Source organism: Salmo salar, unplaced genomic scaffold (assembly GCF_905237065.1).
Source record: "Salmo salar unplaced genomic scaffold, Ssal_v3.1, whole genome shotgun sequence".
Taxonomy (NCBI): Eukaryota; Metazoa; Chordata; class Actinopteri; order Salmoniformes; family Salmonidae; genus Salmo; species Salmo salar.
In genome coordinates, this window is record NW_025548903.1 from 3,139 (window position 1) to 20,755 (window position 17,617).

A 17,617-nucleotide genomic window follows, 5' to 3' on the forward strand; every position below is an offset into this window, starting at 1 on the left:
AACATAACAACACAGCATGGCAGCAACACAACATGACAACACAGCATGGTAGCAACACAACATGACAACAACGTGGTAGCAATACACCATGGTAGCAACACAAAATATGGTACAAACATTATTGGCCACAGACAACAGCACAAAGGGCAAGAGGGTAGAGACAACACAATACATCACACAAAACAGCCACAACTGTCAGTAAGAGTTTCCATGATTGAGTCTTTGACTGAATGGTAAAGATGAGGTCATCTTTACTCTTCTGCCTTGTGAGTGGAAGGGGGACTGGGGAAAGGGTGAGGAGGCAAGGAAGGGAACGAAGAGGCAAGGAAGGGAACGAAGAGGCAAGGAAGGGAACGAGACAGTTGGAAAGAAATGAATCGAAGGCAGACTTCAGGAGGTTGAAGTTGCTAATCATGAAGAGAGCTGAGCCATCGTCAAGGAAATAAGCTTATCAAGGTGTCAAGTTCATTGAGGAACTCTCTAAGGGTTTGTGGGTGACGGATGACAACAACTGAAACGTGAAACCACTGAATGTAATGTAATAATATAAATAAATCTAACCCAGGTCAGCATTGGCTTGATGTGTCAGTGAATCAATAACAATAACGTTGAGCGTTTGAGGACCACTTTACTAAATGACTTTACTAAAATCTTTTCTTCCCCCAGGTGTTGGCGTTGGACAGTGACTCGGAGCGTAACTCGTTGGTCCGTTACCAGATCCTGTCAGACGTCTACAACAGTACCGACTTCTTCCACATCGATAGCAGCAGCGGACTGATCCTCACGGCACGCATGCTCGACTACGAAACCATGCAACAGTACACCTTCATCGCCAGGGCAACCGACAGCGGCGACCCTACCCTCAGCAGCGAGGTCAATGTCATGGTTTTGGTTACAGACACCAACGACAACCCTCCTTCCTTCAGCCAATCGCTGTACGAAGTGTACTTGAGCGAGCTGGCCCCCAGGGGACAGTTTGTGACATGCGTCCAGGCGTCTGACGCTGACAGCTGTGATGCAAATAGACTCAGGTATAAGGCCACAAAAAATATTACAATACAGTTGACCCCCCCAGCGAACAGGGGATGTCCTAAGGACGTCCAGGGGACTATGACACAATCTCCTGATGTTCCGGGATGTCCTAAGGACGTCCAGGGGACTATGACACAATCTCCTGATGTTCCGGGATGTCCTAAGGACGTCCAGGGGACTATGACACAATCTCCTGATGTTCCGGGATGTCCTAAGGACGTCCAGGGGACTATGACACAATCTCCTGATGTTCCGGGATGTCCTAAGGACGTCCAGGGGACTATGACACAATCTCCTGATGTTCCGGGATGTCCTAAGGACGTCCAGGGGACTATGACACAATCTCCTGATGTTCCGGGATGTCCTAAGGACGTCCAGGGGACTATGACACAATCTCCTGATGTTCCGGGATGTCCTAAGGACAAATGTTTGTTTGCAGGGTAGTTTGATAGTTATTTTGTCTTTCCTAATCTGGGGTGCAGGGACCCCCAGGAGTATTAATACTACTAATCTGGGGGTGCTGGGACCCCCAGGAGTATTAATACTACGAATCTGGGGTGCTGGGACCCCCAGGAGTATTATTACTACTAATCTGGGGTGCTGGGACCCCCAGGAGTATTAATACTACTAATCTGGGGTGCAGGGACCCCCAGGAGTATTAATACTACTAATCTGGGGTGCTGGGACCCCCAGGAGTATTAATACAACTAATCTGGGGTGCTGGGACCCCCAGGAGTATTAATACTACTAATCTGGGGTGCAGTGACCCCCAGGAGTAATATTACTACTAATGTGGGGCACGGGGGACCCCAGGAGTATTAATACTACTAATCTGGGGTGCAGGGACCCCCAGGAGTATTAATACTACTAATCTGGGGTGCTGGGACCCCCATGAGTATTAATACTACTAATGTGGGGTGCAGGGACCCCCAGGAGTATTAATACTACTAATCTGGGGTGCTGGGACCCCCAGGAGTATTATTACTACTAATCTGGGGTGCAGTGACCCCCTGGAGTATTAATACTACTAATCTGTGGTGCTGGGACCCCCAGGAGTATTAATACTACTAATCTGGGGTGCAGTGACCCCCAGGAGTATTATTACTACTAATCTGGGGTGCAGTGACCCCCAGGAGTATTATTACTACTAATCTGGGGTGCTGGGACCCCCAGGAGTATTAATACTACTAATCTGGGGTGCAGTGACCCCCAGGAGTATTAATACTACTAATCTGGGGTGCAGTGACCCCCAGGAGTATTATTACTACTAATCTGGGGTGCTGGGACCCCCAGGAGTATTATTACTACTAATCTGGGGTGCTGGGACCCCCAGGAGTATTAATACTACTAATCTGGGGTGCAGTGAGCCCCAGGAGTATTAATACTACTAATCTGGGGTGCTGGGGACCCCCGGAGTATTAATACTACTAATGTGTGGTGCAGGGACCCCCAGGGTTATTAATACTACTAATGTAGGGTGCAAGGACCCACAGGAGTATTAATAATGCTAATGTAGGATGCATGGACCCCCAGGAGTATTAATACTACTAATGTGGGGTGTGGGGGACCCCCGGGAGTATTAAAACTACTAATGTGGGGTACAGGGACCCCCAGGAGTTTTAATGCTACTAATGTGGTCTATGTTCTCCTGGTCTGTGTCCTCCTGGTCTGTGTCCTTCTGGTCTGTGTTCTCCTGGTTTGTGTCCTCCTGCTCTGTGTCCTTTTGTCTGTTTTCTCCTGGTCTGTGTCCTCCTGGTCTGTGTTCTCCTGGTCTGTGCCCTCCTGGTCTGTGTCCTCCTGGTCTGTGTCCTCCTGGTCTGTGTTCTCCTGGTCTGTGTCCTTTTGTCTGTGTCCTTCTGGTCTGTGTCCTCCTGGTCTGTGTTCACCTGGACTGTGTTCTCCTGGTCTGGGGGTTAAGACCGTTATACAATTTTTCTAGTAATATGTTGCTATGTAACATTATCATGATGTCTCTTGGTAATTGAATGAATACATCTCTTGATGCTCCTGGACACATCATCAGTGATGTAACCTGTGGTCATAGGGTGTTTTGGGTCTTACAACATCAGACACCCTTGCCCTGCGACCCATCCGAGGTTGATCAGACACCGACTTGTGTCGAGGTGGCATTATGTTGCTCCCCATGGATCTCCTCTCTTGATCCAGGGGTTATCTTGATGCTTTCTCAGCTGCCTCGATGGTGTTGCTGATGCCTCTCCTCCTCTTCGCTCCATTGATGTCGAGTGTGCTGTCGGCTCTGTAGAAGGATTGCCCAGCAAAACCTCTGCAGCCAACCTCGATAGGCATGCACCTTCCAACCCTGCTTCCCTGCAGTCAATGAGCAGTCCCTCGTATTTGCCATCATTGTATCATATGCCTCCTCCAGACAATCTTCCCAAGGGACTGTCAGCTCCAGAATAATGATGGTCTTTGTGGACTCTGAGACCAAGGTGATGTCTGGTCTCAGGATTGTCTTGACAATATCAATCAAATGTCTGCTGTCACCTGCCAGTCCAGAGAAGTAGCTAGGATCCCTGCTGATGGTTTGGATTTTAAGCCTGGCTGCTCTCCAGCTCGAACAAAATTGATTCCTGTGCAGATTGCTTCAGATTGCTTCTGATTCTAGTGCATATTGCTTATTTCTTATTGCCGATTGCTGTGCAGTATAGCTTCTGCGGTGGTCTTGAGAACCTTGTCATGGCGCCAGCGATAACAGCCCCCTCCCAGAGCTTTAGGACAACAACCTAAAATGTGCTCCAGTGTCCCTGTCTTGGAGCACAGCGGACATGCAGGAGTTTCCACTTTGCCCCAGCAGAACAGGTTTGGTGAGCTGGGTAGGACATCATACACTGCCTGGATCAGGAACATAATGCAGTGTGGTTCTGCCTGCCAGAGATCAGTCCACAAGACTTTCCTGTCCACCGGCTGCTCTCACCTCATCTAGGCTCACTTGCTGTCTCATTCCCACTGCTCTGTTGGACCTCTCCTCTTCCACAGCTGTTATCACCTCCTCCTGAACCAACCTGCATCTCTCCTTCCCCTTGGGAGTGTCGTACCGGGGTTGAGAAGTATTCCCAGCCTGGCTCTTCTCTTAGTCAATTCTCCCACCAGAACACTGTGGTGCAGCCGAGACTCAGCCTGCAGCACGTCTTCCTCTGCTCTCTACTTCGTCCCTGTATTGACCGCTATCCCCCTTGGTCCACCGTTGGGTCACTCCACTGCCTGTATTGTATCACTTCCCTGGCCCGAGTCACCTTGATCTCCACTTCCAGGGACTTCTTTTGTTGCTGTTCCCATAGAGGGCGATGCTGCTCAGTCTCCTAGGCAATCCCAGCCACCTTCAGAGATAGCTGTTGACCTTCCTCTCCAAGTCCTCGACAGTGGAGACCGGGAAGTCGTAGATGAGTAGACTATCCTTGGGAGGATGCCATGCTGATACAGCCATGCCTTGAACTTGCCGAACTTGCCAGACAGTCCTGACTGGTTAACCGCTCTCAGCCAGCTCTCCAGTTCAAGTACTTTTGGTGATGGCCTCCCTTTTGCACCGATGTGTCGATGTAGCTATTCGTAGAGAGTAAAGCTACAAGCCACCTCGCTACAATGCTGAAGAAAATCTTCCCTTCATCACTTAGCAATGTGATCCTGAACTGGCCGATTCTCTTGGACTCTTCTTCCTTTGAGATTTAAACTCTTTTGTCGAATCTCCACTGTTCCTCTCCTCCAGATGACCTTCAGGATCTTCCAGAGCCGCTTGAGTAACAGAGGGCAGTACTTGTAGACCTTGTACGAGACTTCGATTGGTCCAGGAGCTGAGTTAGACCTTCTTCACAACGTCCTGTACTTCTTTCAGGTTGTGGCTCCCTGTTGTCGAACTCATGTGACTGGTGCTATCAAGATGTTACACTGCCCCAACTCCTGCTCCTTGTCGGGGTCGCTGTACGTGTTCTGGATGTGCCGGCCGATCTCCTCTTTGGAACAGGCCAAGTTCCCAATGTGCTTCTACTCTAGCAGCTGCCTTTGTGAAGTCAAAGGGATTTTGGCTATGAAGCCAGTTCGCTTCTTGGCTCTTTCTTTTCACCGTCTTTCAGCCCTACGCAGAGTCAAGAGCCTCTATCTCAGGATCTGTTAAGGTTGGTCGTTACTCCTGACTGGCCTCCTTTTACTGGACTCCTTTTACTGACCTCCTTGTGCTGGCCTCCTTTTACAGGCCTCCTTGTGCTGGCCTCCCTTGTACTGGCCTCCTTGTGCTGGCCTCCTTGTGCTGGCCTCCTTGTACTGGCCTCCTTGTGCTGGCCTCCTTTTACAGGCCTCCTTGTGCTGGCCTCCTTGTACTGGCCTCCTTGTACTGGCCTCCTTTTACAGGCCTCCTTGTGCTGGCCTCCTTGTGCTGGCCTCCTTGTGCTGGCCTCCTTGTGCTGGCCTCCTTTTACAGGCCTCCTTGTGCTGGCCTCCTTGTACTGGCCTCCTTGTGCTGGCCTCCTTGTGCTGGCCTCCTTGTGCTGGCCTCCTTGTACTGGCCTCCTTGTGCTGGCCTCCTTGTGCTGGCCTCCTTGTGCTGGCCTCCCTTGTACTGGCCTCCTTGTGCTGGCCTCCTTGTACTGGCCTCCTTGTACTGGCCTCCTTGTACTGGCCTCCTTTTACAGGCCTCCTTGTGCTGGCCTCCTTGCGCTGGCCTCCTTGTGCTGGCCTCCTTGTGCTGGCCTCCTTGTACTGGCCTCCTTGTACTGGCCTCCTTGTACTGGCCTCCTTGTACTGGCCTCCTTGTGCTGGCCTCCTTGTGCTGGCCTCCTTGTGCTGGCCTCCTTTTACAGGCCTCCTTGTGCTGGCCTCCTTGTACTGGCCTCCTTGTGCTGGCCTCCTTGTACTGGCCTCCTTTTACTGGCCTCCTTGTGCTGGCCTCCTTGTGCCTGGCCTCCTTGTACTGGCCTCCTTGTACTGGCCTCCTTGTGCTGGCCTCCTTGTGCTGGCCTCCTTGTGCTGGCCTCCTTGTACTGGCCTCCTTGTGCTGGCCTCCTTGTACTGGCCTCCTTGTACTGGCCTCCTTGCGCTGGCCTCCTTGTACTGGCCTCCTTGTGCTGGCCTCCTTGCGCTGGCCTCCTTGTGCTGGCCTCCTTGTGCTGGCCTCCTTGTGCTGTATTCTTGAGGACCCTTCAGTTTGATCTTGTGGATTTTGGCAGGTCTAGAGACCGTTCATCGTGATGTACGGTGTTCTGGCAGGCCTCTGCTCTACTGCCCTAAACCGTTCTTCTATTAGGATGGCTGAGAAATGCATTAACACATTATGAGACATTAGGTCATAACCATATCATTATAACTCACCTGTTGTGAAATATATTGTGTTATCTTATGGCTGGTTATGACACCTACATAAGAGTGTCAAAACTCAAATTTAGTCCTTTTGTCATTGTTGTAAATGAATTCTTTAGGCATTTTTTTTTTCATCATATTTTAAATAACTTGTAGAAAATACACTTTATAACACTGTCATAAAGCATTATGACCATCCTGTCACTTTACTTGGACTAAGAAAATGCACTTTATGACACTGCCAAGAAGCATTATGACCATTATAATCATATAACACTGGGTGTCAAGTAAAGTGTTACCCAGATTTGCTTCTGTGATGGTCTTGACAACCTGGCACAGGGCTAATCTCTATATTAATACTGACAGTAATTTGCTTCTGTGTTATGACGTTATCCATCCAGGTACAATATCCTATCCGGTGATGAACGGACGGTGTTTATGATGGACACAGAGACGGGGTTGATATCTCTGTCCAATCAGAGAAGGCAGGGGATGAGGGATTCCTTTAGGCTCAACGTGTCTGTGTCTGACGGGGTCTTCACAAACACCGCTGAGGTTTGAAGCTTTGGACTTAATTTATTTTTTATTTTTTTTATTTGATGTTATTCTCCTTTTTTTTGTATTTTAAATAATAAGAGTAATAATAAGAGCAAAAATACTAATAGATAAGTAATACGAATAGACAAGTAATACTAATAGATAAGCAATACTAATAGATAAGTAATACTAATAGATATGTAATACTAATAGATAAGTAATACTAATAGATAAGTAATACTAATAGATAAGTAATACTAATAGAGTAATACTAATAGATAAGTAATACTAATAGATAAGTAATACTAATAGATAAGTAATACTAATAGAGTAATACTAAGAGTCATACTACCAATATAGTAATAATAACAATACAGTAATACTATGAGAAAAATACTAATAGAGTAATGCTAAGAGTAATACTGCTAATAGAGTAATACCAAGAGAAATAATACAAATAAAGTAATAATACTAATAGAGTAATAATACCAAAATAGTGATCATACTAATATAGTAATACTAAGAGTAATATTGATAGAGTAATACCACAAATAGAGGAATAATAGAAATAGAGCAATACAAACACTAATACTAATAGAGTAGCAATACTAATAGAGTAGTAATACTCACAGAGTAATAATACTCAGAGTAATAATACTAACCGGGTAGTAATACTAATAGAGTAATACTACAAATGGAGCTGAAATACCAATAGAGTAATAATACTAACAGAGTGATAATACTAATAGAGTAATAATACTAACATAGTGATAATACTAATAGAGTAATACTACAAATGGAGCTGAAATACCAATAGAGTAATAATACTAAAAAGAGTAATAATACTAATAGAGTAATACTACAAATAGAGCTGAAATACTAATAGAGTAATGATACTAACAGAGTAATAATACTAATAGAGTGATACTACCAGTTAAGTGATAATACTAATAATACCAATAGAGTAATAATACTAATAGAGTAATACTACCAATAGAGTGATACTACCAGTCGAGTAATGATACTAATAGAGCAATGATAACAATAGAGTAGTAATACTAATAGAGCAATAATACCGATAGAGTAATACCACCAATGCAGTAATAATAACAATGGAGTATTATCAAGAGTACTAATACTAATAGAGCGGTAATAACACTTGGGTGATGATACTAATAAAGTAATAATAACAATAGAGTAATAATGCTAATAGGGTGCTAATACTAATAGAGCGATAATAACCGCTAGAGCAATAGCAAGAGTAATAATGCCAATAGAGTAATATCAGGAGTACTAATGCTAATAGAGCAATAATAACACTAGAGTATTCATACTAATAGAGCAATACTACTAATAGAGTAATAATACTAATAGAGTGCTAATACTAATGGGGTGATAATACCAATAGAGTAACGCCACTAATAGAGTAATATAACGAGTAATAATACCAGTAGAGTAATAATATCAATAGAGTGATATAAAGAGTAATAATACTACTAGAGTAGCACTATCAATAGAGTGATATAAAGAGTAATAATACTAATAGAGTAATAGTACTAGTAGAGTAATATTACTAATGTGGTAATACTACTAATAGAGTAATAATACTAATAGAGTAATACTGCCAATAGCGATATAATACTGATAGAGTAATAATACCAATAGAGTAATATAAAGAGCAATAATGTTAATTGAGTAATAATACCAATAGAGTACTATCAGGAGTAATACTACTAATAGAGTAATACTACTAATAGAGTAATAATAAAAATATTGTAATACTACTAATAGAGTAATAGGGCCAATAGAGTAATACCGAGGGTAATTCAACTAAAAGAGTAACGGTACCAATAGAGTAATAATACTAATAGAGTAATAATACCAATAGAGTACTAATACTAATGGAGTAAAAATACTAATAGAGTACTAATACCAATAGAGTAATAATACTAATAGAGTACTAATACTAATGGAGTAACATTACTAATGGAGTGATAATACTAATAGAGTACTAATACGAACAGAGCAATAATATCAATGGAGTAATATAAAGAGTAATACTACTAATACAGTAACAATACCTATATAAAGAGTAATAATACTAATAGAGTAATACCACCAATAGCGTAATGATACTAATAAAGTAATAATACTAAAAAAAAGTAATAATACCAATAGAGGAATACTACTAACATAGTAATAATACTAATAGAGGAATACTACTAACATAGTAATAATACTAATAGAGGAATACTACTAACATAGTAATAATACTAATAGAGTGCTAATACTAATAGAGTAATACTACCAATAGAGTAATACTACTAACATAGTAATAATACTAATAGAGTGCTAATACTAACATAGTAATAATACTAATAGAGGAATACTACTAACATAGTAATAATACTAATAGAGGAATACTACTAACATAGTAATACTACTAATAGAGTGCTAATACTAATAGAGTAATACTACCAATAGAGTGATAATACCAATAGAGCAATATAAAGAGTGATAATACCAATAGAGTAATATCAAGAGTACTAATACTAACGGAGTAATAGTACCAATAGAGTACTAATACTAATAGAGTAATACTACTAATAGAGTAATAACACCAATAGAGTAATAATACTTACAGAGTAATAATAACAACATAATAATAATACTACTCATAATAATCATAATAATAGAGTAATATTACTAACAGAGTAATAATGGCAATATAGTAATACCAAGAGGAATATTACCAATATCAGTCAAATCAATCACATTTATTTATAAAGCCCTTCTTACATCAGCCTATGTCACAAAGTGCTGTACAGAAACCCAGCCTAAAACCCCAAACAGCAAGCAATGCAATTGTAGAAGCACGGTGGCTAGGAAAAACTCCCTAGAAAGGCCAGAACCTAGGAAGAAACCTAGAGAGGAACCAGGCTATGAGGGGTGGCCAGTCCTCTTCTGGCTGTGCCGGGTGGAGATTATAACAGCACATGGCCTAGATGTTCAAATGTTCATAAATGACCAGCATGGTCAAATAATAATAATCACAGTGGTTGTAGAGGGTGCAACAGGTCAGCACCTCAGGAGTAAATGTCAGTTGGCTTTTCATAGCCGATCATTCAGAGTATCTCTACCGCTCCTGCTGTCTCTAGAGAGTTGAAAACAGCAGGTCTGGGACAGGTAGCACGTCCAGTGAACAGGTCAGTGTTCCATAGCCGCAGGCAGAACAGTTGAAACTGGAGCAGCAGCACGGCCAGGTGGACTGGGAACAGCAAGGAGTCATCAGGCCAGGTAGTCCTGAGGCGTGGTCCTAGAGCTCAGGTCCTCCGACAGAGAGAAGAAAGAGAGAAAAAGAGAGAATTAGAGAGAGCATACTTAAATTCACAAAGGACACCGGATAAGACAGGAGAAATACTCCAGATATAACAGACTGACCCTAGCCCTCCGACACATAAACTACTGCAGCATAAATACTGGAGGCTGAGACAGGAGGGGTCAGGAGACACTGTGGCCCCATCCGATGATACCCCCGGACAGGGCCAAACAGGTATGATATAACCCCACCCACTTTGCCAAAGCACAGCCCCCACACCACTAGAGATATCTTCAACCACCAATTTACCATCCTGAGACAAGGACTAGTATAGCCCACAGAGATCTCCGCCATGGCACAACCCAAGCGGGGTACCAACCCAGACAGGAAGACCACGTCAGTGACTCATCCCACTCAAGTGACCCACCCCTCCTAGGGACGGCATGGAAGAACACCAATAAGCCAGTGACTCAGCCCCTGTAATAGGGTTAGAGGCAGAGAATCTCAGTGGAGAGAGGGGAACCGGCTAGGCAGAGACAGCAAGGGCGGTTCGTTGCTCCAGAGCCTTTCCGTTCACCTTCACACTCCTGGGCCAGACTACACTCAATCATAGGACCTACTGAAGAGATGAGTCTTCAGTAAAGACTTAAAGGTTGAGACTGAGTCTGCGTCTCTCACATGGATAGGCAGACCATCCCATTAAAATTGAGCTCTATAGGAGAAAGCCCTGCCTCCAGCTGTTTGCTTAGAAATTCTAGGGACAATAAGGAGGCCTGCGTGCCTTGTGACCGTAGCGTAGCGTATGTACGGCAGGACCAAATCGGAAAGATAGATAGGGGCAAGCCCATCTAATGCTTTTGGATTGTTCTTATTTTCCTCTTTTAAGTTGGAAAAATAGGAGGATCGAGCAGCAGTGAGGGCTCTTCGATACTACATACTTCCAAGCTAGTCGGATGACTTCCAGTTTGGTTTAGCGCCATTTCCGTTCCAATTCTATGGAAGCTTGCTTCAGAGCATGAGTATTTTCTGTATACCAGGGAGCTAGTTTCTTATGACAAATGTTTTTTGTTTTTAGGGTTGCGACTGCTTCTAGGGAATTGCGCAAGGTTAAATTGAGTTCCTCAGTGAGGTGGTTAACTGATTTTTGTACTATGACGTCCTTGGGTAGGCGGGGGGAGTCTGGAAGGGCATCTAGGAATCTTTGGGTTGTCCTTGCCATAAGGCGATCGTTCTCCTGTATATTATAAGTACAGCGACTGCAATTAGAAGGCATCATGTTAATGTTACTACTTAGTTTCGGCTGGTGGAGGTCCTGACGAACCATGTCCAGATAAAGCGTCCGGAGTGAAAAAGTTGAATGAAAAAGTCAAGTGAGGGGAAAAACAAAAATATAAACGATAATTAAAAATAAAAACCGTTAAGTTGGCAGGTAGCAAAGTAACGTTAGCAACAAAATGCACAGCAGCACGTAAACAAGTCTACCAGTTGTGACCGGAAATGACGTGCCACACACTACTGCCAAGTGTGGTTATGAACTTTGTTCGCCTAGAATATGGGGATGAGGTAGTTGGATGAGCTATTTACAGATGGGCTATGTACAGGTGCAGTGATCAGTGAGCTGATGCTTAAAGTTAGTGAGGGAGATATGAGTCTCCAGCTTCAGTGATTTTTGCAATTCGTTCCAGTCATTGGCAGCAGAGAACTGGAAGGAAAGGCGGGGGCCAGCCAACGAGAGCATGCAGGTCGCAGTGGTGGGTAGTATATGGGGCTTTGGTGACAAAACGGATGGCACTGTGATAGACTGCATCCAATTTGCTGCGTAGAGTTTTGGAGGCTATTTTATAAATGACATCGCCGAAGTCAAGGATCGGTAGGATAGTCAGTTTTACGAGGGTATGTTTGGCAGCATGAGTGAAGGAGGCTTTGTTGCGAAATAGGAAGATGATTCTAGATTTTATTTTGGTTTGGAGATGCTTAACGTAAGTCTTGAAGGAGAGTTTACAGTCTAACCAGACACCTAGGTATTTGTAGTTGTCCACGTATTCTAAGTCAGAACCGTCCAGAGTAGTGATGCTGGACAGGCGGGCAGGTGCAGGCAGCGATCGATTGAAGAGCATGCATTTAGTTTTACTTGCATTTAAGACCAGTTGGAGGCCATGGAATGAGAGTTGTATGGCATTGAAGCTCGTCTGGAGGTTAGTTAACACAGTGTCCAAAGAAGGGCCAGAAGTATACAGAATGGTGTCGTCTGCATAGAGGTGGATCAGAGAATCACCAGCAGCAAGAGCGACATCATTGATGTATACAGAGAAAAGAGTCGGCCAGAGAATTGAACCCTGTGGCACCGTCATTGGCCCGTTGCCAGAGGCCCGGACAACAGGCCCTCCGATTTGACACACTGAGCTCTGTCTGAGAAGTAGTTGGTGAACCAGGTGAGGCAGTCAGAAACCAAGGCTGTTGAGTCTGTCGATAAGAATGTGGTGATTGACAGAGTTGAAAGCCTTGGCCAGGTCGATGAATACGGCTGCACAGTATTGTCTTTTATCGATGGCGGTTATGATATCGTTAAGGACCTTGAGCGTGGCTGAGATGCATCCATGACCAGCTCGGAAACCAGATTGCATAGCGGAGAAGGTATGGTGGGATTCGAAATGGTCGGTGATCTGTTTGTTAACTTGGCTTTCGGAAGACCTTAGAAAGGCAGGGTAGGATAGATATAGGTCTGTAACAGTTTGGGTCTAGAGTGTCTACCCCTTTGAACAAGGGGATGACCGCGGCAGCTTTCCAATCTTTGGGGATCTCAGACGATACAAAAGAAAGGTTGAACAGGCTAGTAATAGGGGTTGCAACAGTTGTGGCGGATAATTTTAGGAAGAGAGGGTGCAGATTGTCTAGCCCAGCTGATTTTTTAGGGGTCCAGATTTTGCAAATCTTTCAGAACATCAACTATTTGGATTTGGGTGAAGGAGTAATGGGGGAGGTTTGGGCAAGTTGCTGTGGGGTGGTGCAGGTCTGTTGACCGGGGTAGGGGTAGCCAGGTGGAAAGCAAGGCCAGCCATAGGAAAAATGCTTTTGAAATGCTCAATTACAGTGGATTTTTCGGTGGTGACAGTGTTTCCTAGCCTCAGTCAAGTGGGCAGCTGGGAGAGTATTAAAAATAATAGAGTAATAATAGAGTAATAATATATTAATAATAATAGAGTAATAATATTAATAATACTAATATTAATAATAAAAGTCTATTAATAATAGAGTAATAATAGTATAATAATAATAATATATGAATAATAATAGAGTAATAATAGAGTAATAATAATAATAGAGTAATAATAGAGTAATAATAGAGTAATAATAATAATACTATTAATAACAATAATATATTATTAATAATAGAGTAATAATAGAGTAAAAATAATAATAGGGTGATAATAATAATAATAATTTAAATAATATTATTAATTGTAATAATTCTAATAATCATTGTAATAATATTAATAATTGTATTAATAATAATAATAATAATAATATGTATATGTATATTACTACTACTGATAATATATTAATAATAAAATATTAGAGTAATAATAATAATAATAATAGAGTAAAAATAATAATACTGTGATGATACTAATAATAATGTTAATTATAATAATATGATTATGAATAATTTTAATATTTGATAATAATATTAATAATAATAATAGAGTAATACTAGGGTAATATTAATATTAATATTAATAATAATTTGATAATAATAGTAATAATAGTAATAATAATAGAGTAATACTAGGGTAATATTAATATTATTCATAATTTGATAATATTAATAATAATAATAATAATAATAATAATAATAGAGTAATAATTTTATGTGATTGTTTTATATTGATGTCTGGTGAGTGTGTTGGGGCGAACCGTGTAGAGAACTATGATACAGGTATATGATAATGATGAATATGATGTTCCCAGGTCAATGTGTATGTGCTGGGAGCAAACCTCTACAGTCCAGTATTCAGTCAGAGGTTCTACCTGGCGGAGACCAGAGAGAACACACCTGCTGGATCCAGAGTCATACAGGTGAGAGGTAACACTGACACTAACTTCTACAGGTGAGAGGTAACACTGACGCTAACTTCTACAGGTGATAGGTAACACTGACGCTAACTTCTACAGGTGAGAGGTAACACTGACGCTAACTTCTACAGGTGAGAGGTAACACTGACGCTAACTTCTACAGGTGAGAGGTAACACTGACGCTAACTTCTACAGGTGAGAGGTAACACTGACGCTAACTTCTACAGGTGAGAGGTAACACTGACGCTAACTTCTACAGGTGAGAGGTAACACTGACGCTAACTTCTACAGGTGAGAGGTAACACTGACACTAACTTCTACAGGTGAGAGGTAACACTGACACTAACTTCTACAGGTGAGAGGTAACACTGACACTAACTTCTACAGGTGAGAGGTAACACTGACACTAACTTCTACAGGTGAGAGGTAACACTGACACTAACTTCTACAGGTGAGAGGTAACACTGACACTAACTTCTACAGGTGAGAGGTAACACTGACGCTAACTTCTACAGGTGAGAGGTAACACTGACACTAACTTCTACAGGTGAGAGGTAACACTGACACTAACTTCTACAGGTGAGAGGTAACACTGACACTAACTTCTACAGGTGAGAGGTAACACTGACACTAACTTCTACAGGTGAGAGGTAACACTGACGCTAACTTCTACAGGTGAGAGGTAACACTGACGCTAACTTCTACAGGTGAGAGGTAACACTGACGCTAACTTCTACAGGTGAGAGGTTACACTGACGCTAACTTCTACAGGTGAGAGGTAACACTGACGCTAACTTCTACAGGTGAGAGGTAACACTGACGCTAACTTCTACAGGTGAGAGGTAACACTGACGCTAACTTCTACAGGTGAGAGGTAACACTGACGCTAACTTCTACAGGTGAGAGGTAACACTGACGCTAACTTCTACAGGTGAGAGGTAACACTGACGCTAACTTCTACAGGTGAGAGGTAACACTGACGCTAACTTCTACAGGTGAGAGGTAACACTGACACTAACTTCTACAGGTGAGAGGTAACACTGACACTAACTTCTACAGGTGAGAGGTATGATGTATGATGATATAGTGTTCACTGTTGGTGTATTCTTGTTTGAGTAAAGAATTCAAATGAAAGGAGATGATCACAGAACTATAATCTGGTGTCGATCGTGTCAATACTAATGAATCAATAAAAACCAACCAACCGACTAATCAAACAATAAATCATGACTCTCCTCCAGGTGCGCTACTGGACGAGGACTCGGGTCTGTTCGGTCAGGTGACCTTCACGTTCATCAACGACTTGGGGAAGAGTAAGTTCAGCATCGACGCTAAAGGCCTCATCACCACCGCACAGAAACTAGACCGTGAAAACCCTAGCAACAAGGACATAGTCCTCACCGTCATGGCCCTTGATGGAGGAGGTACAGAGAGGGGGAGGGTATGTGTTTGGGGGGGAGGGAGGGGGGGTGTTTGTTTGTGTGTTTGTTTGTTTGTTGAAATGCCAGAATAGTTCTTAATGGTCCTTCGAGCCGGGTGGTTTCATCAATCATCAGTAGAGCATCAATGATCAATGTATCAATAACACATTCAGCATCCATAATACAACACTGTAACTATCATGTCTACAACACAACACTGTTACTATCATGTCTACAACACTGTTACTATCATGTCTACAACACTGTTATTATCATGTCTACAACACTGTTATTATCATGTCTACAACACTGTTACTATCATGTCTACAATATAACACTGTTACTCTCATGTCTACAACACTGTTACTATCATGTCTACAACACTGTAACTATCATGTCTACAATATAACACTGTTACTCTCATGTCTACAACACTGTTACTATCATGTCTACAACATAACACTGTTACTCTCATGTCTACAACACTGTTACTATCATGTCTACAACACTGTAACTATCATGTCTACAACACTGTTACTATCATGTCTACAACACTGTAACTATCATGTCTACAACACTGTTACTATCATGTCTACAACACTGTTATTATCATGTCTACAACACTGTTACTCTCATGTCTACAACACTGTTACTATCATGTCTACAACACTGTTACTATCATGTCTACAACACTGTTACTATCATGTCTACAACACTGTTACTATCATGTCTACAACACTGTTACTATCATGTCTACAATATAACACTGTTACTCTCATGACAACACTGTAACTATCATGTCTACAACATAACACTGTTACTATCATGTTTCCAGGTCGTGCAGCATTCTGTACAGTCCGTGTGGTGTTGACTGATGAGAATGACAACGCCCCACGGTTCAGGGCTGTGGAGTATCGTATGAGCATCAAGTCCAATGTGGCTAAAGGATCCTTGGTTACCCAGATCCAGGCCTCAGACCTTGACGCTGGACCCAATGGACGGGTCATCTATTCCCTGTACAGCGAGGCCCGCCTGCCCCTGGTTGACGTACTGGAGGTGGGTTGAGGCAGGGGCTTACATTTACATTTTTAGTCATTTTTGCAGACACACTTATCCAGAGCGACTTACAGTAGTGAATGCATACATTTCATTAAAAAAAAATTCTCCGTACTGGTCCCCCCGTGGGAGTCGAACCCACAACCCTGGCGTTGCAAACACCATGCTCTACCAACTGAGCCACACGGGTCGGGTCTTTGAAAAGCACACAACCTATTTGACAATTCTTCTTCTTTTTTTGTTCCACCAGGTGGAGCCTGACAGTGGTTGGATGGTGACTAAAGGATCTCTTCTCCATCTCCAGGGAACCATCCTATCCTTCTTTGTCAAGGCTACAGACCGTGGCTCCCCGGCTAAACATTCTCTGGTCTCAGCCTTCATCCATGTCCTCCCCCCGGACGCCCTGGTCCCTTCCTTTACCCAGCCTCAGTACTCCTTCACCATACCAGAGGACACGCCGGTGGGCACGGCCCTGGGAAACATATACCTGGCCCCAGGACAGACTGGGGCTTACGCCGCTGTGGGGGGAGAGACTCCCGACAGCAACCAGGAAAGAACAGCTCAGATTTTCAATATTATTTATAATATGTGATATACAGTGCATTTGTAAAGTAGTCAGACCCCTTGACTTTTTCCACATTTTGTTACATTACAGTCTTATTCTAAAATGTATTACATTACATTTTTACCTTCATCAATCTACACACAATACCCCATAATGACAAAGCAAAAATAGGTTAGTAATTATTTTTACATAATTGTTCAGACTCTTTACTCAGTACTTTGTTGAAGCACCTCTGGCAGTGATTAAAGCCTCAATTCTTATTGGGTATTACGCTACAAGCTTGGCACAACTGTATTTGGGGAGTTT

The 17,617-nt window shown here is 42.8% G+C and overlaps 1 protein-coding gene across 1 annotated transcript; it reads left to right on the top strand.

Moving 5' to 3' along the window:
* Positions 1-666: 666 nt before the first annotated feature.
* On the top strand, positions 667-17,364 carry LOC123733422 (protocadherin Fat 3; the record flags this gene model as incomplete). The annotated part of the gene is made up of 6 exons (XM_045712816.1): positions 667-1,031; positions 6,741-6,894; positions 14,165-14,279; positions 15,511-15,693; positions 16,526-16,746; positions 16,997-17,364. Coding segments are annotated over 6 exons (1,380 nt in total), but the record flags the coding sequence as incomplete, so codon positions are not given.
* Positions 17,365-17,617: the final 253 nt, after the last annotated feature.